At 53.1% G+C, this 20193-nt stretch overlaps 8 protein-coding genes across 8 annotated transcripts; 3 read left to right on the top strand and 5 right to left on the bottom strand.

The window, feature by feature from the left end:
* Positions 1 to 36: 36 nt before the first annotated feature.
* On the bottom strand, positions 37 to 1207 carry N7498_008485 (putative L-serine dehydratase; the record flags this gene model as incomplete). Its single annotated transcript, XM_058455547.1, has 3 exons — positions 37 to 946; positions 996 to 1049; positions 1119 to 1207. The coding sequence occupies 3 exons, from the start codon at positions 1205 to 1207 to the stop codon at positions 37 to 39; spliced, it is 1053 nt and encodes a 350-aa protein (XP_058305535.1).
* A 535-nt stretch (positions 1208 to 1742) lies between these two features.
* On the bottom strand, positions 1743 to 2588 carry N7498_008484 (ankyrin repeat-containing protein ANK1). The gene is made up of 3 exons (XM_058455546.1): positions 2382 to 2588; positions 2148 to 2325; positions 1743 to 2097 (listed from the first exon to the last, which is right to left on the bottom strand). The coding sequence occupies exons 1-3, from the start codon at positions 2394 to 2396 to the stop codon at positions 1772 to 1774; spliced, it is 519 nt and encodes a 172-aa protein (XP_058305534.1). The 5' UTR covers positions 2397 to 2588; the 3' UTR covers positions 1743 to 1771.
* A 186-nt stretch (positions 2589 to 2774) lies between these two features.
* N7498_008483 (DNA-directed RNA polymerase III core subunit RPC11) lies at positions 2775 to 3429 on the top strand. Its single transcript, XM_058455545.1, has 4 exons — positions 2775 to 2837; positions 2895 to 3104; positions 3157 to 3251; positions 3302 to 3429. Exons 1-4 carry the CDS (start codon positions 2825 to 2827, stop codon positions 3335 to 3337), a joined length of 354 nt encoding a protein of 117 aa, XP_058305533.1. The 5' UTR covers positions 2775 to 2824; the 3' UTR covers positions 3338 to 3429.
* A 688-nt stretch (positions 3430 to 4117) lies between these two features.
* On the top strand, positions 4118 to 6095 carry N7498_008482 (elongation factor 1-alpha; the record flags this gene model as incomplete). The annotated part of the gene is made up of 4 exons (XM_058455544.1): positions 4118 to 4268; positions 4361 to 4439; positions 4516 to 4645; positions 4718 to 6095. 4 exons carry the CDS (start codon positions 4118 to 4120, stop codon positions 5963 to 5965), a joined length of 1608 nt encoding a protein of 535 aa, XP_058305532.1. The 3' UTR covers positions 5966 to 6095.
* A 795-nt stretch (positions 6096 to 6890) lies between these two features.
* Positions 6891 to 8027, bottom strand: N7498_008481 (MAGE domain-containing protein; the record flags this gene model as incomplete). The annotated part of the gene is made up of 3 exons (XM_058455543.1): positions 6891 to 7543; positions 7612 to 7948; positions 8001 to 8027. 3 exons carry the CDS (start codon positions 8025 to 8027, stop codon positions 6891 to 6893), a joined length of 1017 nt encoding a protein of 338 aa, XP_058305531.1.
* A 406-nt stretch (positions 8028 to 8433) lies between these two features.
* On the bottom strand, positions 8434 to 9032 carry N7498_008480 (putative pathogenesis associated protein Cap20; the record flags this gene model as incomplete). The annotated part of the gene is made up of 2 exons (XM_058455542.1): positions 8434 to 8928; positions 8982 to 9032. 2 exons carry the CDS (start codon positions 9030 to 9032, stop codon positions 8434 to 8436), a joined length of 546 nt encoding a protein of 181 aa, XP_058305530.1.
* Positions 9033 to 11515: 2483 nt separating this feature from the next.
* N7498_008479 (60S ribosomal protein eL27) lies at positions 11516 to 12214 on the bottom strand (the record flags this gene model as incomplete). Its single annotated transcript, XM_058455541.1, has 4 exons — positions 11516 to 11523; positions 11577 to 11913; positions 12093 to 12148; positions 12208 to 12214. The coding sequence occupies 4 exons, from the start codon at positions 12212 to 12214 to the stop codon at positions 11516 to 11518; spliced, it is 408 nt and encodes a 135-aa protein (XP_058305529.1).
* A 535-nt stretch (positions 12215 to 12749) lies between these two features.
* On the top strand, positions 12750 to 19905 carry N7498_008478 (uncharacterized protein; the record flags this gene model as incomplete). Its single annotated transcript, XM_058455540.1, has 2 exons — positions 12750 to 12829; positions 12909 to 19905. The coding sequence occupies 2 exons, from the start codon at positions 12750 to 12752 to the stop codon at positions 19903 to 19905; spliced, it is 7077 nt and encodes a 2358-aa protein (XP_058305528.1).
* Between the last annotated feature and the right edge of the window lie 288 nt (positions 19906 to 20193).

The raw sequence follows: 20193 nt of genomic DNA, 5'->3' as shown, positions 1-20193 counted from the left end.
TATATCCGTACACCACCGCCGTATCTAGACATCCATCTAATTCCACCCCTCCTCAAGACGCCGTCTATACTCCACAATCGTCTCCGCCGTGATGTTACTTCCACCACAAACAACAACCACAACCTTGGTCTCAGGATTCAAATCCGGAACCACCTTCTTCAACCTCCCATTAACTGCAACCTCCAGACTGATCCCACACGCCAATTCCACTTGCATCCGCATCTCATCCGCAAGTCTTAACACACCGCGCGCAGCCTCAGCATCCGAACCAACAACACTCGAAACCTCCACCCCCTCCGGCGGAGACATCGCATTCGCAAACGTCTTCTCCGCAACACACAACGCTCCAAGCGAAGTAGCCTGCGACGTAATAGCAGGCAACGAACTCAACCTCCCCTCACGAAGCGAATGAGCCAGCGAATCCGCACCATCCGTTTCCACCGCAACAACACGAACCTTCTTCCCCTTCATCTCTTTCGAACCTAGAACCCGCTCCAGACCAGAAACAACCCCATTAAACAGTCCACCCCCACCAACACTACAAACTACAACGTCCGGAACCTCCTCTCCATATCTGGACAACTGCTCCACAATCTCCCCAATCATTCCCGCATTCCCCTCCCATATCACCTCATGGTCAAACGGAGGAACATACACGTTCCCCCCGTCCTGATTCTCGATAAAGCTTTCCCTCAGGTACGTATCCGCCTCGAACCAGCTCTCGCCATGCTGTAATACTTCCGTCGCGCCCGCAGCATGCAGTTTCGATATCATGAATGGTTTCGTGCTGTGCGGGACGACGACGGTGCATGCGCAGTTGAGGTCCCGTGCGGCGTGTATGGCTGCGAGGCCGGCATTTCCGCCGGAGGAGCTATAGAAGTGAGGCTTTTTGGTAGATTTGTTGGATTGGTTTGTTAGGGATGAGAGGATTAGGTTGCCGATTCCGCTGTCGGGTGTTAGTTCGAAGGTTATTTTGGGGGTTGGGGTTGACGGACCGAGATTTGAAGGAGCCGGAGGGTTGGAGGAGGTCTAGTTTTAGGAAGATTCTGCTGTCATGAGGTATTTGGTTTAGTCTTTTGTTTGAGGCTGGCGGAGGGAGATGGTGAGGGGTCATTTACCATCCGGCTTGTTTGGATAGTGTTGCGGACTCAATTAGAGGCGTTTCGATCCAGGGTTTTTTGATAGCAGGTTTTTGCTGGGAGGCCATTGTTGCTAGGTATGAGGGAGGCACAATTGGAGTATAGGATTGTTGGTGTTGGTGGGGTGGTGTTTTTTATATCGTTGTTCCCCGCATGTACCCTGCAGGGCGTGGCTATCTTATCTCGGCTGCGGCGTTTGTGATGCGATATCGCTTTGGTGAAGGCCTACGCGTGTTCTACATGGTTGGAGAACTTTTTATTGGTTATACCTGATGAGAAAGGAGTTGACAGGAATTTTTAGTTTCAATCCAGAGACAACACCTTTGAATCGTGCTGTTGTTGGTTTCTGCAGAATGGTGTTGGGGGATCAACTATTGGGTGGCTCAGATATATAGATGGGCAATAGCACAAAATTTGAACAAAAACATGCGTATACGTCTTTTTATCACGTTTTACCCATCAGGACATGCAGTAGACTCCATTCATAATCATCATAGCATCGCAATATAATATGGCCAAGTCTAGAGCTCCAGCGTGTACACGTATGCGAAGGGAAAAGAAAAGAGGCCAACGCTCAACAAAGATCTGAATGATCCGAACGATCAAGAGAACGGTTTACATCCGCACTCGGCTTATTCGCTATCACTGGCGCTATCGTGTTCCGAGCCATTGTCCGCATCATTCTGGATACCCTCGGCCAAAATGTACTCCGCCTGCTGAAGGGTCTGCTTAATCTCAGGCTTGTTGAAGACCAGATCGGCGGGTTTTTGGCCATGCTTGTTCCGCACCCGAGGGTCACAGCCAGCCTCGCACATCATCTTGACCATCTCGGTCCCAAGCTCCTCGTCTTTCTCGTTGGCGTATCGTACGGCGATGTGGAGTGGTGAGTCTTTGTCCGCGCGTGTCAGCGGGTCGCATTCGAAGTACTGGATGTCAAAGAGGGCGTCCATCACGTCGTCTGCAGGGGTCCGTTAGTGGGGGCAGACGGGTATGCGGGGGTTGACGTACAACTGCCGTAGGTTGCGCAGATGTGCAATGCGTGGTTTCCCAAGGCATCTGTCACTTGATTGAAGAACTGTGCCACTTCCTCATTTGATTTCTCGTTCATGCTGTCCAGGACTTGCTCGATCAGGTGTGGCTGATCTCGGCGGCAGGCTTCCACGACCAGCTCGCGGGGTGAGGCTCCCTGGACGTGGGGCTGTTAGCGGTGATTCAGGGCAGTCCAAAAATCTCGGTGCTCACTTCATCGTCGGCCATGATTGCTGTCGAACCAATACTTCCCGGCTGTGGGTTGTATCAGTATTCAGTCTCGCGGCGGTGACGCGGAGGTTAATAGCTGTGGTCTGAAACGCGGGCAACGGAGTGTGGCGCAGTACCGGACGGCAGTGTCGGACAAAGTGCAATGCTTTGCAATGGCAGGGAAGACTGTATATACAGACAGAGTCGAGTCGAAAGTGTCAAACGCTCAAGTTAACATGACTGTTATTCCTTATTCCCCCAGGGACCATCCCACGGCGACCACGTGATCTTCCGAATCCCCGGCCTGGTAGCCGCGCGCCTATCCGTTCCGCGCGGAGATTCTGTCACCAGTTCGCTGATCCAGCGCGCCCCAGCGAATCCTGCGATCTGTACGCCGTGTGCACGATTACTTTGAGCATTACTGCGTCCCATTCGGGGCCATCACCATGCCGCTCGTCTGTTCGTGATCCCGAAAGACTCCTCATGAAGCAGCGGACTGACAGCTCTGATCTCTAGTCTGCCCCAACTGCGCCAATGCGCTGACCATCTCTCGCATGGAGTCGACGACCCAGTATCCCATGGGAATTAACCGATTCGAATGTCGCTCATGCCCTTACGAACACGCCGTGCAGATCGAGTACTACGAGAAGACCGAGATGAAGCAGAAGGAGGTGGAGGACGTGTTTGGCGGCAAGGAAGAATTTGCTAATGCCGACAGCGTCGCCAGTGAGTACAACAGCTTCGACCGTTGTCCGAGGGACCGGGCTGACACAACCAGCGCAATGCCCTGCGGAGAGCTGCAACGGGGACCGTGCATATTTCTTCCAGCTGCAGATTCGAAGTGCAGACGAGCCGATGACTACATTCTTAAAGGTAAGCTCCTTACATACGATCTCCAGGCGCATAACTGACAGCTGGGCCAGTGTACGTCGTGCGGTGCACGGTGGCGAGAGAATTGAGGACCCCCTGTTGCCTCTAGTGACCGGGAAGTGTTTCAGGACAAAAATGGCGCATTTACGAGTTATGGCGTTTTGGAGAGATCACAGAGCCAATTTAGATACCCAAACAGAAATAAATTTGATCTACGTCAGAGCGACCCTGCGATTACAGATGGTTTCTGCGATCAACACGTCCCGGGCGGGCAAAAAAAAGAAAAAAAAAAGGAAGGGAAATTGAGTTGGATACAACCACGGGACAGCGCCGAGTCATTATAGCTCCCTCCTATCACGGATTGGGAATCGGAGGAGTGCCCGTACACTGCCAGCTCGTTCCCTATTACGGACTATAATTGTAGGCTACAATGGCAGCTCAATGTGGCGAAAATAAAGAGGCTGCACGACACTGTTGAAATCATTGGTGGGTCCACGGCGTTGGCGGTGACCGAGTGCCCCTCATCCGCGGGGTTCTGTTAATCGAGCTGAGCAAGAAAATAGCCCACTCGCGGTGAGGATAAAAAAAAAAAAAAAAACAGCTAAACGTAAACAATGCAAACCTACCGAGCCAAAAAATGGCCCGATGACTGCGTTGCTGCCCAGTGGTGGTGGTAGACGCCCAGTAAGAGTCCTTATGGTGGGCTGAAAGGAGCCCGCAACAGAAAAAAATTCGCACCGAGTGGGGACCCGAGAGCGACGGAACCAGGGAAACAAAACCCCAAGTAGCGGTACACGCTGCGACGTACCATACGAGCGTGCACGACAGGTACCGGTACATGCTGGCCAGCCCACTTTAGCAGAATCTTCATGGTGGGGCGAAGCGCGCACAAATCAAGCGTCGCACCTGCCAAGGGCTTGAACCCGCTCACTCACTCGCCTCCCTCGCTTGCCCCTCCATATAAGGATTTCCCCTCCTCCCCCCTCCCACAGAATTTTTCTTTCTCCCCCGTCCGCATCAGTACGTATATCTTTCCCTCCCCTCTCCTCTTCCTTCCTTCCTTCTTTCATCCATCTAACCTTCATTGTTCAGTACCTCTACGCACGCCGTAGTTTCTGAGCAAGCGTCGGAATTTTTCAAGTATCTTCCAAAGAACTTCAAGAATTCATTTTCTTTAACCGCCATCATGGGGTACGTCTCTCTCCCTCGTCGTCGCTCCTCGATCGACCCCTCCCTCGCTTCGTGCTCGTGCTGACCCGTCCCACAGTAAGGAAGATCGCACTCACATCAACATCGTCGTTATCGGCCACGTCGATTCCGGCAAGTCCACCACCACCGGTCACCTGATCTACAAGTGCGGTGGTATCGACTCTCGTACCATCGAGAAGTTCGAGAAGGTACGTTCTATTCCATCGTGGTTGCCCCCTCGTCCACCAATCCCAGTTGCTGACCACATTTTCACCTTACAGGAGGCTGCTGAGCTCGGCAAGGGTTCCTTCAAGTACGCCTGGGTTCTTGACAAACTCAAGGCTGAGCGTGAGCGTGGTATCACCATTGACATTGTTCTCTGGAAGTTCCAGACCGCCAAGTATGAGGTCACCGTCATTGACGCCCCCGGTCACCGTGACTTCATCAAGAACATGATCACTGGTACCTCCCAGGCCGATTGCGCTATTCTCATCATCGCCTCCGGCACTGGTGAGTTCGAGGCTGGTATCTCCAAGGATGGCCAGACCCGTGAGCACGCTCTGCTTGCCTTCACCCTTGGTGTCCGCCAGCTCATCGTTGCCCTGAACAAGATGGACACCTGCAAGTGGTCCCAGGACCGTTACAACGAGATTGTCAAGGAGACCTCCAACTTCATCAAGAAGGTCGGCTACAACCCCAAGAGCGTTCCCTTCGTCCCCATCTCCGGCTTCAACGGTGACAACATGCTTGAGGTCTCCGAGAACTGCCCCTGGTACAAGGGTTGGGAGAAGGAGACCAAGGCCGGCAAGACCACCGGTAAGACTCTCCTGGAGGCCATCGACGCCATCGAGCCTCCCGTCCGTCCCTCCAACAAGCCCCTCCGTCTTCCCCTCCAGGATGTCTACAAGATCTCCGGTATTGGCACTGTGCCCGTCGGCCGTGTCGAGACTGGTGTTATCAGCCCCGGCATGGTTGTTACCTTCGCCCCCGCCAACGTCACCACTGAAGTCAAGTCCGTTGAGATGCACCACCAGCAGCTCAAGGAGGGTCTCCCCGGTGACAACGTCGGCTTCAACGTCAAGAACGTCTCCGTCAAGGAGGTCCGCCGTGGTAACGTTGCCGGTGACTCCAAGAACGACCCCCCTGCCGCCGCTGCCTCCTTCAACGCCCAGGTTATCGTCCTGAACCACCCCGGTCAGGTCGGCGCTGGTTACGCTCCCGTTCTGGACTGCCACACTGCCCACATTGCTTGCAAGTTCTCCGAGCTTCTTGAGAAGATCGACCGCCGTACTGGTAAGTCCATTGAGGACTGCCCCAAGTTCATCAAGTCCGGTGATGCCGCCATCGTCAAGATGGTTCCCTCCAAGCCCATGTGTGTTGAGGCCTTCACCGACTACCCCCCTCTCGGCCGTTTCGCTGTCCGTGACATGCGCCAGACCGTCGCTGTCGGTGTCATCAAGTCCGTCGACAAGTCTGCTGCCGGTGCCGGTAAGGTCACCAAGGCCGCCCAGAAGGCTGGCAAGAAATAAGTGATTTGCGGATGACACAAGAGACGCCGTGATGAATTTTTTTCTTAAAAATGCTTTTATGGATGTGGACAGCTAGACTTTGCTGTGTAGTCTGAAAAATACTACATACAGATTCGTGTCTCGCGAACAAAATTATTTTATTCTTCCTTGTAATTGTAGAACTGTAGATGTTTTTCGTAATTGAGTATCTCCTTGTGCCTATTCGATTTTGCGTTGGGTTGTGTGGCTCATCACCCCGCCTCACCAGCCTCCTACCGAACACCACCTGCCCCTCATCCGTCTACTCATGAAACGAAGAATCCCAAAATTCAAGCTCAACCCTTGGGAACTTTAGTTAGCATTCCCTGAAATGAACACCCCCTCTCCACAGTCTCCCATTTTGTGTGACTGGAAACGTCTCGACCCTTGCAGCCGCTCAGTCCACGAGTCATCTACCTCGATAAGGGATCGCCGTCCAATTGGCTGGGCGGAATTCAGCACACTTTTTTCCAAATCGGCCCGTCTGGCCGGGGGTGCTTTCGGACCAAATTTGGGGGTTCTTTGGGGGTAGAGGCCAAAGGTAGGTCTCGCTTTCGTGACTGGGTAACTTGGAAGGTTTGGATGTAGGTCGGTAGGTACCTTGGTGTAATGGTGGGTTTTGTGATTTTTATCCAAGGCATGAGGGATAGTTTAGGGCAGGGGTGTCATTTATACACATTGACAGGGGATTGAAGCCGGCCTCTTGTTTCTGTAGTGGTTCTCAAGTGCGTTGTATTGGTAATGGAATACTATGGTATACCATGTACTGGCGTCTCGGAGTGCCCAGGTGGGTGGGCCGTATATATATGCCTCTACGAGTCAATGAACAGAATTAAGCACAATTGTATTGCTGGGTATCAATCGATGGCTCGCCATTGTTAAGTACTACGCCTCCGTAGCATCGAGATCAATCACTATCACTACTTTCCTCCTCCGAACTATCACTGGCAGCAGCACGCCTCGAAGACCTCCTCGGCCCTTCACTCTGCCTCCGCTCCTCTCCATTAACCCGTGCCTCCTCCTCCTCCTCCTCCTCCTCGCCTCCCTCTCTGGTCATCTCCGCAATACCCAGACTCCTCTTCAACCTGGTCTCAAACTCCTCCCTCTCATTCTGCTCCGCGCGCGTCAACTCCCCGCCACCAGAAAACCCATAAACCTCCCTCGCAAGCCCCGAAACACCACTCGTCCCAACCTCAATCTTCCCACGTGGCCCAGCCATGTACTCAATAATCTCCTCGCCTCCATCCATCTCCCGCGTGCGAACCAGGTATCCCTCCTTACACAGCCGCGCCAGGAACCGGTCCGTCCGGTCAATCGGCGTGTATGTCTCGGCGTTCATACGCGCAAGGTACCGTTCAAGCTTCTGTTCGCCGAGCGTACCACCATTCAACGAGATGACGGCGATGATAAAGCTGTACAAAGCCGTGTATGTGCTCTCCGTAGTAGAGGAGGGCGCTTTCGTAGGCGGTAAGATAGCCGGCGTGCGGAACGCAGGCGGGAGGGTACTAGTCAAGATCCAGGATTTGTTGGTGCTGGACGGTTTATCTGTTTTTTGGGCCGCTGGTCCGTAAATACCCCGCGGTTAGAATGGCCGGTCACCTGGGCAGTAGATGTTCGAACAAACTCACCTCGTCGCTGCGTAATCGTTACCTTCTCCCTGGCCGGAAGCTCCGTCATCTCCATGCCGAACTTGTCTCGCAGTTCGCGCTGCGCGCTGTCGAAGACGGTTTTGAATTGACGCGAGCCTTGCTCGCCGAGGACTTTGGCGCTGATGTCTGCGCGGCGGATGGGGAGGCGGGAGTACTCGCTTGAGAGGGCGAGGCGCACCATTTTTTGGATCATTGCGTTTGTTGAGGATGCGCCATGGTCTTCGTCGGATATCTCTGCTTCTGGGGATGAGCTTGCGCGTGGTCTCTGGCGGGTTGAGGCTTCGGCGCCTGAGTCGTCCGGGTCGACTTGGTCGGGCTGGGTTTGGTTAGTGAGAGGTTGAGCGGTTATGGTTTGGGCTGCAGCTTACTGCTCTTCGTTTCCGAATTAAAGGCATGGTGTTGGTGTTGGTGTTGAGTGTGTTCAAGACGCGACGCGGTGATCGGAGACTGATTTTACCCCAAATGGGAGAGTTGGTCCGTGCATGGCTCTTATCTATGGCGTATGGCGTTTGATGTGTTACCTTTCTCGACTTGAAATTTACGACCTTGCGAAGCGATCTTTGGCGAGAGTTACACAAGTTGGAGGGTTTCAAAAGGTATACATTGTATTTTTGCGTTGGAAACAAACTTGTTGTGGGGAGTCTTTCGGATCACGCTCGCTGAGCAAGCCAAACAAGATATATCAAAGGCTGAACGAGCAAAAGCATACAAGCGCACAACATAATAAAAGAACGAAGGGAATTATTTTCTCTAAAGAAAAGAAAGATGAAAAAAAGGGACGCTCAAAGGACCGGAATCTAATCAGTGGCTGTTGGTCTTCTCGTTGATGACTTCCTTAGCCTCCGCCTTGGACTTCTGCAGCCAGGTGCTGAGCCAGGCCAGCGACTCCTGCGACAGCATCAAGCTGGTCGTGATGACCGCCTTGCCCGAGGCCACGAGACCGTCACCACCGCACTTCTTGTATTCGTCACCGTAGACATCATAGACGTGGTCCTTGACATCACCTGCGAAACGCACCGGGTAGCCGGCAGTGTTGTAGATGGTGCCGCGGATCTTCTGGGTATCTTCACGAATGATGGGGAAGTGGGAGTCGATGCTGGTCAGGCCCTTGTCTCCCAGAGAGTCGGCTTGCTCTAGGTAGGGAGCGACATAGCTGAAAGGAGTCTGGAAGTAGGGTAGGACGGGCTTGGCGAGACGGTCGTAGCCGTGGTCGGCGAACTCGATGGACTTGGCACCGTAGGGGTTGCTCTTGAACATGGAGATGGAGTCTGAGACGACAGGGTAAGAGGTCAAGTGCTGCAGGCTTGTTAGTTGAGGGTGGCGAGGTCATGCTACTCAAAGAGACTCACGTTGATGAATTGAGAATGGACTTTCTCGCCGTTGACGACTGGTTCTCCCATGATGTCTGGATCTGCGTGGGGCATGAAGGTGTAGAGAGGATATCGAGAAGGAAGAATGAAAAAAAGGGAAGTAGGAAGTAAAAAGTAAGAAGTAGGAAGCAGCAGTGGAAAAGTAAAAGAGTTAAAAAAAAGTACAAGGTGGGCTGTATATACAGGGTTTCACATGTGATTGCGCCCTCATTATGCAATTGTGTCGAGGCCCCTGCGCAATCGCATCATTAGTGTACTGTGATCGTATTCCCGGCTCCGTTTGGCCTGGACCTCTTATTTTTCTAATTTTATTTTTCTAATCTTTTGCCTCACCGGGCTCTGATGCAGTCTCCCCCTGGGATAAATGCAGTTTAGACTTTGCGCGGACAGGCAACTACGGTCTTCCAACCGGACAGCAAGAGAAGGAATCCAGTTTCCCTTTTGGCCATTGCCGCTTTAGTCCAGATTCAATTGCATTAATCTGCAACATGGGTTTCATGGCACAGTTGATAAGGCCCATGGTTTCACATGTGATTGCGGGTCCAACGTCGACGCATTCAGAGAGCTCCTCGACATAATTCTATCCGTGGATCCACCCTAGCCTCATGGCAGCTCCCCTCTATCGTCTATCCGTCTATCTACACAATGTTACCTGGGTGAGCTGGTCTCCTGTCAAACCTTGTTTTACATCACCACCTTTTTAGAGAACCCCGCTCCGGAACGAAGTCTTATCAGCTACGGACTCCATTGGTTTTGTAACGCCCGGCCGACCGTCACACCTGCAGACCGAAGTCTACTTCCTCACCCGCGAGGGCCGGCCTCGTCTCTGCACGAATGTATCCACCTTCTGGCCTGAGCGTCGCCCGAGCCTATCCATGGATGCATTATGTTTCCCCCATTCCGGTCTAGAGTATATCCCCCCACGGGTAAAGGAGGGGAAACGACCCTCATCACGTAACGGTTGCTGCGAGGTAGACCACTCGAAACGCGCCGCCAAAGGTTGTAGGTTCTCCGGTCTCTCAAGGTTCTGGCCGGATTCGCGATCGGATCCCGGGAACACTCGCGCAGGTCAAAGTACGCGGGCGTGCGACTGGCGGGCCGGGTGATTCGTCCTCAAATCATCCGGTCCTCGGCGAATGGATTCATCCCTGCTGCATTGTCCTTTCGAAGCCATTGAGGTCACCACCTGTTGAATTTTCCACGCGCCGTGCTTTTGGTTGGTCGGTGGAATTATGCCTGGATGGGTTATGCGACACGACCTTCCATGGACGGCTTGGTACGACCGTCAGCCATGAGAGCTCCAGGAACTTCCCTGGAACTTCCCTGGGCCTCTGTGCGAGCACATGTAGATTCCCGTTCGAGATTGTGATAAGTCGGGGAAATCGAACCGGACCTCTTCGGCCCCCCTCTCTGATCGACTAGTCGAAACTGAGGCAATGGGCTAGTCGATCTGGTGGCGAGCCGCTTTGAAGTAACCGTGTAGATCACACAATGCCATCGGAGAATTCGGGGGACCTTTGGCTTACTTTGATCGGGACTGCGTATTTTACGATGGACGTTTGTTTTCGTACGTAAATATTATCCGTGTGCGGTCTCATTCGTGGACCTGGTGTTTGGCCTATCCCATCAACTCAATGCGGACAATCACTTCTCGACCTGATTTGTGTGGCGAATCGCGCCACCTGCGCCTCAAATTTTTGGGACTTGATTGAATCTAGGCATCGATAGCAATGAAGGTACCTGCTTGAACGGTATATAATGCTAGCATGTCCACGTCACTGTAGGTCGAGGACCCTATCGGAGCTCGGTGCGCCGCTTTGTTGGGTGGCGTATTCTGCAATGTCTCCCTAGCCCAGATCGAATCTCGGCTTCCTGTATACTGATGTAGCTCTGCCGCTAACCGCGGAAGCTCATGATTTTGGGGGCTAGAATTGAGCTGTTTCACATGCGAAGGCGAAGGCGAAGAGATTGCCTTGCAATCGCGACAATGAAACACCACGACCAGATGCGGTCGAGATAAGATTTGATCACATGCGACCCGAAGCCACAGGTAATCTTTACGCAGGACTTTTAATTCTGACGCGAAGCTACGGATGGAACGGTGATGGTGGCTGCCCATGATACACAGGCAGCGTCCAAACGCACCGGGAAACGGGAAGTCCGGGAGGGGCATAGGATCTATCAAGTGATACAAAGCCACGACGGTAGAATAATGTCGGAGGCGCATGGGACTCGAATGGAAAGGGTGGTGCAACAGGTTGCATACCACCCAGGGTGCAGGCCGCATGAAAAAAGTAGTAAATTCATGTTTTCCATTTCATTCAGACGGACGCCAGATTTTAGTGGCGTCCCTCGTGCAAACTGGAGTTCATCGATACATTCCCGATTCTGTTTCCAGCTATGGTATATGCCTTCCATCCCGTTGCAGGGACCGAATGTGCTCGATGCTTTTTCCCCCTCGCCTTCACCTCGAGCCGTGCGCGCTCAAAACGACAAAACGCCGAATAAACCGTTTAGAAACCTGCCACGGAATTAGTGGGTTGTAAAATATGTGGAGAAAGATGTGCAACGTACGCAGAGGAGTGAAGAACCAGCGGTTCTTGCCGGAGGTGTAGCGGTCCTCCAGAGCTTTCTTGATGGTCTTCTTGGCATCCTCGCGCTGGGAAACCTCCTTGAAGGTGTCCTGGGAGACGACACCCTTGAGGCCCTCAAGCTCGAGGGTGTAGCGGGTGGGCATCAGGTGGTTGTAGTTGACAACCTTGATGAAGGGCTTGATGCGGCTGCGGCGGTCCACGAGCTTCTTACCCATGCGGCGGGTAACCTTCAGGGGGTAGCGCTCGATACCGGCGACGATGGCGTAGGAGAAGGGGTGCGCCTTGGAGCCAGTGTCCTGAGGCTGGACAATGACGACCTGTAGAGTCGAAGAAAATGCGCTGGTCAGCCCGAGTCTTTTTCTGCAATTTTTTTTGTCCACCACTCGTTCATTTTCTCGTTCAATTATTGCTGACGAGCCCATCTCTTGCTGTCCGGATTCCTTCCCTCATCGTCCTTCTCTTCTTCTCATCGGGGGGATAGAGGCGATTGTCGTACCTTCTTACCGGCGTAACGGCCACGGGTGATGATGGCCACACGGCCCACTTTCATGACTGTCGCAACATTCTCGTCAGCATAAAGGTCGTAGAGATTGTGGAGGTCGAATACGTACACTTCATTATGTGAAGGTCCCGGGGGGCGGCGAGGTTTGGCGGGTTGGTTTGTCGTGGTACGGAACGGTCAAGATCGAAGTGTTCGGTTTTTCGCTTGGGGCGGGCTGAGAGGGTTCAGGGCATGGTCGATTTGTGTGCCGCTCGGTCATTGGTTGCATTGACGAGATCGGTGCCCTAGTCCGTTTGGGGAAACTTACCCCATCGGGACTAGCCTCCGGTGAGACCGGCTTCACCGCCTGACGTGACTTTGTTTACGATCTGCAGTTGCCCTGTAGCCCCGTTGCTATGGCGAGCGCAGATGATGTGTAGGCCGCGTACTGGTTCTGGCCTTGGTTCCTCCACCTCCACTGTTTTCTTATCAAGTTGATCTCCCGGTGTCTTGATCGTTCACCGTCTTTTATTGTTTTCTAGCGAATCCGTCTTCGTTTTGATATGCCTTGAACGACCCTTGTTATTTTGTTTTGAGACCTTGATTTCACATTCCTGTACACTTGATTGTCAATACCTCTCTGAGACATCTTGCCTCTACACACCAAGCATCATGCCGTCCCAAGGGGACAGCTCCTCCCGTGATCGGGAACTCGTCAAGTCCGAATCCAGTCGGCAGTTATCTGTTCCAATGTATGTTGTGACCTTGATTGCGCTGATCCCCACCCGCCATGAATGACTGGAGACACATACTAAAGCGTCGCAAACACAGGTGGGATAGTTCTGATCCCGAGCGTGCACCCCCGCCGCTGCCCTTGAACCCTCGCTCAATGAGCCCTGCAACCAAATCTAATGTATCGCCCGGTATACAAGCCGTCGCGGCCAAATTCGCCGACAGGCCGAGCGACAACGCTCTAAGCTCCTACACAACAAACGCCATGCCCAAGTCTTCATCACCGGAGCGATCATTGGTTAAGGGCCATCACAAGCGGATGCAGTCCCTACAGCCCGGTGATACCAAGGGCGATGCGCGTTCCGAGTTCCTCAACTACCTCGAGAATCGTTCGCCGGACCGGCCTCTGCGCGCTACGATTTTGGACCCGACAAACAAGCAACAAGATGCGAGCAAGGGTGCTGGTTCACCTTCCGGTCGTTCCCCAGAGCGGGAACTTCCCACATACGTCTCGAGTCGTTATCTGTCCAAACCAATTCTTGGAGAAACTACTCCTTCCTCTCCGACAATGTTGGCCCTGCAAAATATGCAGCTTCCCTCTGAAAACGACCCTCCACCACCCTCGAAGGCGCCCAAAATGATTGCCGCTGCTCCTGCTCCAAGGGAACCAGAACCCGCTGCCCGAATCGAAACCCAAACACATACCATGGGGACCCTCGCCTCCCAGATCCACTGTCTCACCGATATTGCCAGCAATCTGCAGCGTGAAATGTCCAATCTCAGCCGAAGAAGCAAAGATAATGCCACCGATCTTGTTAGCTTGAAGGCCGCGACCAATGCTCGCGACGAGGATATTCGAAAGAGCTTGAAGGATTTGACATCGAATCTGTCAACCAAGTTTCTGGATGTGGACCCTGCAAGGTTTGACCTCGGTGCTCTAATGAAGCATGATAGTGGGATTGACCGCAATGAATCGGATAGTTCTCCCAACTCGAAGAGAAGCTACTCTGTGCCTCGCATGCCCAGCCCTAATCCGTTCAACTACGATCGCGAGTTCGCCGGTTCGCCTGCACCAATCTCTGATGGCTCTGCCAGCATCGCCCTGCTCGAAAAGGTATTGCGCGAAATGGCAACCAAAGAAGGTGAGGAGAAGCTTTTGGAGCTTGTCGACGAGATCAAGTCACGACCAGCTGCAACCGCCTCCGACAAGGAATCAGATAAGAAGATCACCAACATGCTCGAAGAAATTCTCAATCTCGTGAAAGAAGATCCTTCTAGTAGGGCCCTCGTGCGCGCCATGAACAGTTCCGATAATCTTCAGCCAAGCACCAACCTTGAAAGTACTCGCCCTAGGTCATTGAACTCTATGGACCCTACAGCTGCCGTACGTCCTTTGAATGTTATGCAAGGTGACAAGCTGGATATATCCCTCTCTGGTAACGACGAAATTCTTGCCATCCTTCGAAGTGTTAAGAACAGTGTCATGGAAAGTGGTGGTATGACTAATGGCGTGAAAGCCCTTGTACGAGAGCTGCGCGGGGAGGTCCTAGGTATGGGACGTGACCTTGCTCGCAAGTTGGAAATCGTCGATCAGACCCGGGCAATTGGCGACAAAGAAAAGCCTCAGCCTCCTGGTCCCGAGGAGATCGCCGCAATTGTTAACGAGAGTCTCCATGGCCTTCGAGAGCAGCTGGCTTCTACCGTCAATGAAAGCCGACAACACTCCTCGGCATTGTCCGAATTCCAGTCCACTATGAACAGCGCCGCTATATACTCCGTCGTTAAAAGAGCTCTTGATGAGCTTGAACTGCCTCAACCCGAAGCCGCCCCCCACGGATCGGTCATGGAAAAGGAGGACATTCTGGAAACCGTTCGGGAGGCTTGGGAGACCTACAGGCCCGAGATAGAGTTGCAAAACTTTGGTCTGGAGCGTGACGAGATCCTGGAATGTCTCTCCGAGGGCCTCAAGTCTTACCAACCTCACCATGAAGAGTCTTTGACCTATGAGCAGGTCCTGGGAGCTGTCCGGACTGGTTTACAGGACTTCCAGCCACCACAACTCCCTGCTATCACTCGCGACGAAATTATTATGACGATACGTGAGTGTCTCGAGAACTCCGAGCCTACCGCTCGCGGCTTGGGTGAAGAGCATGTCAGGCACCTCAACTCAATGCGGGACGAAATTCTCGGTGCCGTGGCTGGAGTTATGGAGAAATCCACTTCCCGCGGCATGAATGAAGAGCATGCTACTCACCTGAACTCAATTCGGGACGAGATTCTGGGTGTCCTGGCCGAATCGATAGAGAAGCCTGGTTCCCAAGGTCTTAATGAAGAACATGTCAACCTTCTCTACTCGATCCGGGACGAGATTATGGGTGCCCTGACGGAATCTCAGGAGAAATCGAATTCTCGTGGTCTGGATGAGGAACACATTCATCATCTCAACTCGGTTCGAGATGATATTCTCCATGCTCTTGCGGAAGCCATGACCAACCCTCCTGCCACGAAATCTATGGACGAGGAGCATCGAACCCATATGAACGACATTCGTGACGAGATTCTGAACGCCTTGACCGGATCTATGGCCATGCAGAGCATGATCAGCAAGGATTCTTTCGATTCCGGCATTGGCCGCGATGACATTCTCAGCGCAGTCTCTGATGGCCTCGAGGCACACTTCACCACGGCAAAGGAAATGGAGGAACCACGCATCTCTAGATCAGATGTTGTCAACGCTATTAACGACGCATTTGATGCTCAGCAGTCAGCTCTCAGCACCAGCGTTGCACAGCCGACCATCACTCGCGAGGAGATAATGGCGGCTATTGCAGATGGCATTGAAATTGCAAACAAGCCTCAAGAATCGTCATCACTCTCTCGTGACGAGATTTTGGGTGCTGTTTCTGAAGCCCTGGAGAAATCGCGTGAAGCTGAAAATTCCGCCCTGAGCACGAATGTCCAGCAGCCGTCCATCACCCGGGACGAACTTTTCAATGCAGTTGTTGATGGCATCGAAAGCTCTAACACAATGACTCGCGAGATTGAATTGAACAAAGACGATCTCATGGAAGCCATTAGTGCTGGTCTCCAGGAAGCGACCAACGCTGGAAATTTCAGCGTTGGTGATGAGGTGCTGCGCCGACTCCAGGATGTTGTCGATGACATGAAGGAGGAATTCAAACAGTACTCCGCTGCCAATGGCAAAGACACAGAACAAGTCCTGGATGCAGTCCGGGATGGCCTTGATGTTGTGCGGAAGGAAATTGAGACCTATGTGGGAGGAGTTCACGATGGATCGGACAAGCTCGAGATTATCGATACTGTCAAGGAAGGATTCCGCCTACTCCAAGCAGATATGGAGAAGACCATCAATGACGCTTCTCTGTCAAACGTCGCACGGGCTGGCCCTGATACTGCCGAGCTTCTGGACGCCATGGAAAAAGAGTTCGAGCACCTTCGTGGCACCATCAGTACACTTCTCGTTCGCGATAGTGCCGGCGACAAGGACGAAATCCTCGATGCCATCAGAGAAATAAACGAGCAGTCAACGGCCAAGGGTGGCGACATTGAAGTTCTCAACACCCTGAAGCAGGAGTTTGAAAACATGCGGGAGCGAATGGAGATGAGTCTCGTTCGCTCTGAGCCCCCCTCTGAGAAGGAGGACATCCTTGCTGCCCTTCGTGAGCACTTCGACAACCTCCATGAAGAAATTCGAGCGAAGGATGGAAACGAGAGCATGTTTTCCGCCACTAGCGAGCTACTCGATGCCTTCAACGAGGGCATTGACTCTATCCGCGACGACATTAAGAAGGTCATCGAGAAGCCAGCTGAATTCGACAGCTCGGAGATCCTCGATGTCTTGAAGGATGGCCTGGCTGAGCTCAGAGTCGATATCGATGCTCTCCGCGAGTCGCAAAAGAGCAAGGAGATGGACGACGAGAGCACAACTCGCGGTGGTGAGCTCACGCTTGCTGAAGATTCTGAGCTTGGGAGTAATATCGAGAGCTTGAAGACTTTGATCACCGAGCTTCAGGATAAGGTCGAGGCCATAAATTCTACCCCTCGCTCGGCTGAGCTCCATGAAGATGCATTGAACAAGGGCCACCTGGATGAGGTCCTTGTTGCTATTCAGGAAGTTCAGATCGCCATGGGCGAGATGGGTGCCAGCCATGACCTTCATAAGAGTGCTGCTCGCAAAGAAGATACCGACGCCATTCAGGAGCTTCTTATGGGCACTAAGACTCAGCTCGATGAAATGGTCTTCCCTGCTCCGGACCAGATCGCCACTTCCGACCATATTGGTAACCTTGAGGCCATGATAAAAGACGCCAAGGATACCATCGCCGACCTGTCTACCCGTCTGGAAGCCGAGGCTCCTACCAAATCCGAAGTCGGTGCTCTGGAGGCTCTTATCAAGGATGTTTGGATTGCCCTAGATGAGTTGAAGGGTAAGACCAAGGAAGACGAGGCAGAGGAAGGGGAGAACTCTGACAAGCTGCTCAAGTCAGACCTTCAGACTGTCGAGGCTATGATCTTTGAGGTCAAGTCTCAGGTTGATGAGCTGAAACTCCCTGATGTGGAGACGCTCCCGACTAAAGATGAGATCCAGGAGCTCTCTTCGCTCGTCACCGACTTCCGGGAGAAGATGGAAACAAATAACGACATGACTGCACAAGGGTTTGAGGCCCGCAAGACCGAGCACGCCGGTCTCGCTGAGAAGATCGAAGAGGCCAAGTTCGTTGTCAGCGAGCTGGGTGATGAGCTCAAGAGCAAGCTTGATGGCAGTACTGAAGGTCTCACGGAGCTTAAGCACCTTCTCGAGGGCCTGGTCATCACCGCCGAGAACTTCTCTACCGTGGAAAGTATCAAAGAGCTGACCGAACTCATCAATCGGGAGTTTGAGCGTGCTCACGGCGAGGAAGATGCGACCAAGCTGGACAAGGAGGAGCGGGATGCCGCTGCTATGGTCAAGCACGATGAGACCCGGGCGGCTATCATCGTGGAACTCGGTGCCAAGATTGACGAGAAGATCGGAGAGGTTATGTCGAAGTACGAAGAAGCTCATACTTCGATCCACTCCAAGTTTTCAGAGGCCGAGGATCGTGATATGGCTCACACTGAGGCCGTGACCAGCACCAAGGCCCTTGCCGAAGAGATCAAGCTTGTGATTGGTGACATGGGCAGCAGTGTCAATGACAGCTGCGAGCGCATGGCCGTGGACACGAAGACCCTCTTCGAGAAGGTTGACGAGTCCTACAACCGCATGGAGGAGATGCAAAATGAAGTCAAGTCTCAACAGGAGCAGTCTCGGGACAGTAACGAGAGAGCCGTTGCTGCCACCGAGCGTGTGGAGAGCAAGCTGCTTGAATTCAACCCTCAAATTCTGGAGACTGTTCAGCAGATCCTGACTGTCGTCAGCCAGCACTATGATCAGTCCCAGAAATCCGCGGAGGAGCTACTTACCCTCCCGCCTCCGGAATCCTCGCGAGAGATTGAGGATGACCCTGTGCACAACAAGTTAAACGACATCCTGGAGCACGCCAAGAACAGCCAAGTCCATGAAGTTCTCAACACTTTGCTTGAACATTCCAAGAACGATCAACTCCATGACAAGCTCGACCGGGCCTTGGACCAAGGCTCTGGCCTGAATGATCGGATCTATGAGAAGTTAGATCAGCTCCTCGAGCGTGCCAGCAACGGTGATGGTTCCATTCATGAAAAGCTTGATGCTCTGCTCAGCCATCCAGCAAATGCAGTGGACCATGAGCACTCCGTCACTCAGATGATGAAGCTAGATGAGATGCACAAAGACATCCTGGAGAACACTCGTAAGATGAACGAGATGTTCGCCGCCCAGTCCGCACTCGTTGCCGAGGACACTGAACGAAAGCGTCGCGAGGCTGAGGAAGCTGCCATTGCCCTTGAGCGCCGAATCGGCCAGCGCGAGCAGGTGGAAGCTGAGCTCGTTGGCTTGCACGAGGAGAAGGAGTCTCTGCTAAAGATGCTTCAGGCTCTCAAGACCGAGAAGGAAGATCTTACCAAGCAGAACCAGAAGCTAAGCAAGGATCTTTCAGGCCTCGAGACTGCTCTTGAGATCCGACACGAGGAGATGCAGCAGATGGAGGACCGCGCTGACGGCCTAGAGAAGCGGATCTTGGAAGGTGTCCTCGACCATGCTCGCACTGTGCTTCTCAGCCGATCCGGCAGCTTGCATTCCATGAACCTGAAGAGGAACCGGAGCGCGCGTTCATCTCGTACCGGTGCTCGCAGCCCCAGTGCTATGAGCAGTGCTACCGCAAGGACCGCGAAAGACGACAAGGATCCTCGCAGTATTCTCGGCAATGGCGTCGGCATGGCGCTGAAGCGCCGCGTGCCGAACAACCTGCAAGCCGGAGTAGTTGCCGTCCAGCCCAATATTGGCAAAGAGCGTCGTATTCTCAGCTTGAGCCATGTCACAGGTAACCGAGGTGCGGACCGTCAGGTGAGCGCCAACAGTGGCATCACGAACCTGAAGCGCAGCCACTCCGTCAAATCAAGCTTCCCGCTCCGCAAATCCTCATGGGCTGGTCATAGCTCCGTTGCCAATAAGGAGAATGAAGCATTCCGCGAGGAGGACGAACATGATAGCGACCTCGGGAGCGATGCGGGCACCGAGCGAAGAACAAGCTATGCCCCGTCGGACCGGAAGACAAGTTACGCTGGCACTGAGCGCAAGTCCAGCTATGCTGGGACGTACACCGACAGTGTCGTGACTGGTTCTACTGAGAGCGTTGTCTCGGACGATCGCCGCACCAGCTGCGTGACAACCACTACTGGACAAGGAAGCTCTATCGCTGGCGATAGCCACATGGATGAGACCGATGCCGAGTCGGAGTCAGAGGATGCGCACACTGCCCGTGAGGATGATGACGAGGATGAGCAAGCAGAGGATGACGATGACCACGGTCACCGAAAATCGATTGTGAAGGATGAGCATGAGGTGCAGGACGCCATCGACCAGGAGATCTCAGTGACCGCCTCTGCTATGGAAGTGGAAGTTGTAAAACTGCTGGAGCCACCTGCTGACAGTGGGTTGGGCTCAGAAATGGCAGTCTAATTCTTGAGTCTTCCTCTGGTGACTTTTGTTACGGCGTTGGGTTTTGACGTGTTTCCTTTCATATACCACTATTCTTTTACGTCTTCTTATGGGCCTGTATGAATTACTTTCTGTTATTAACAAACTTCTCCGTTCATGACAACCCGTCCATTCCTCGTAGTCATTTGTATACTTCTCGTCATACCTCATGGTCAGCTGCCAAGATAGGAAGGTCAGGTGACGTCCCAACGGATTGTGACTGCCTGAGGCACTGCCGAGGCCGCGTGCCCGGAGTTAGGACTTCGCTTT

This window comes from Penicillium cinerascens, assembly GCF_028974065.1.
Source record: "Penicillium cinerascens strain IBT 15544 chromosome Unknown scaffold_4_segment0_segment0, whole genome shotgun sequence".
Lineage (NCBI taxonomy): Eukaryota > Fungi > Ascomycota > Eurotiomycetes > Eurotiales > Aspergillaceae > Penicillium > Penicillium cinerascens.
The sequence above is the reverse complement of the archived record's forward strand: the minus strand, read 5'-3'. Positions and strand labels throughout refer to the sequence as shown.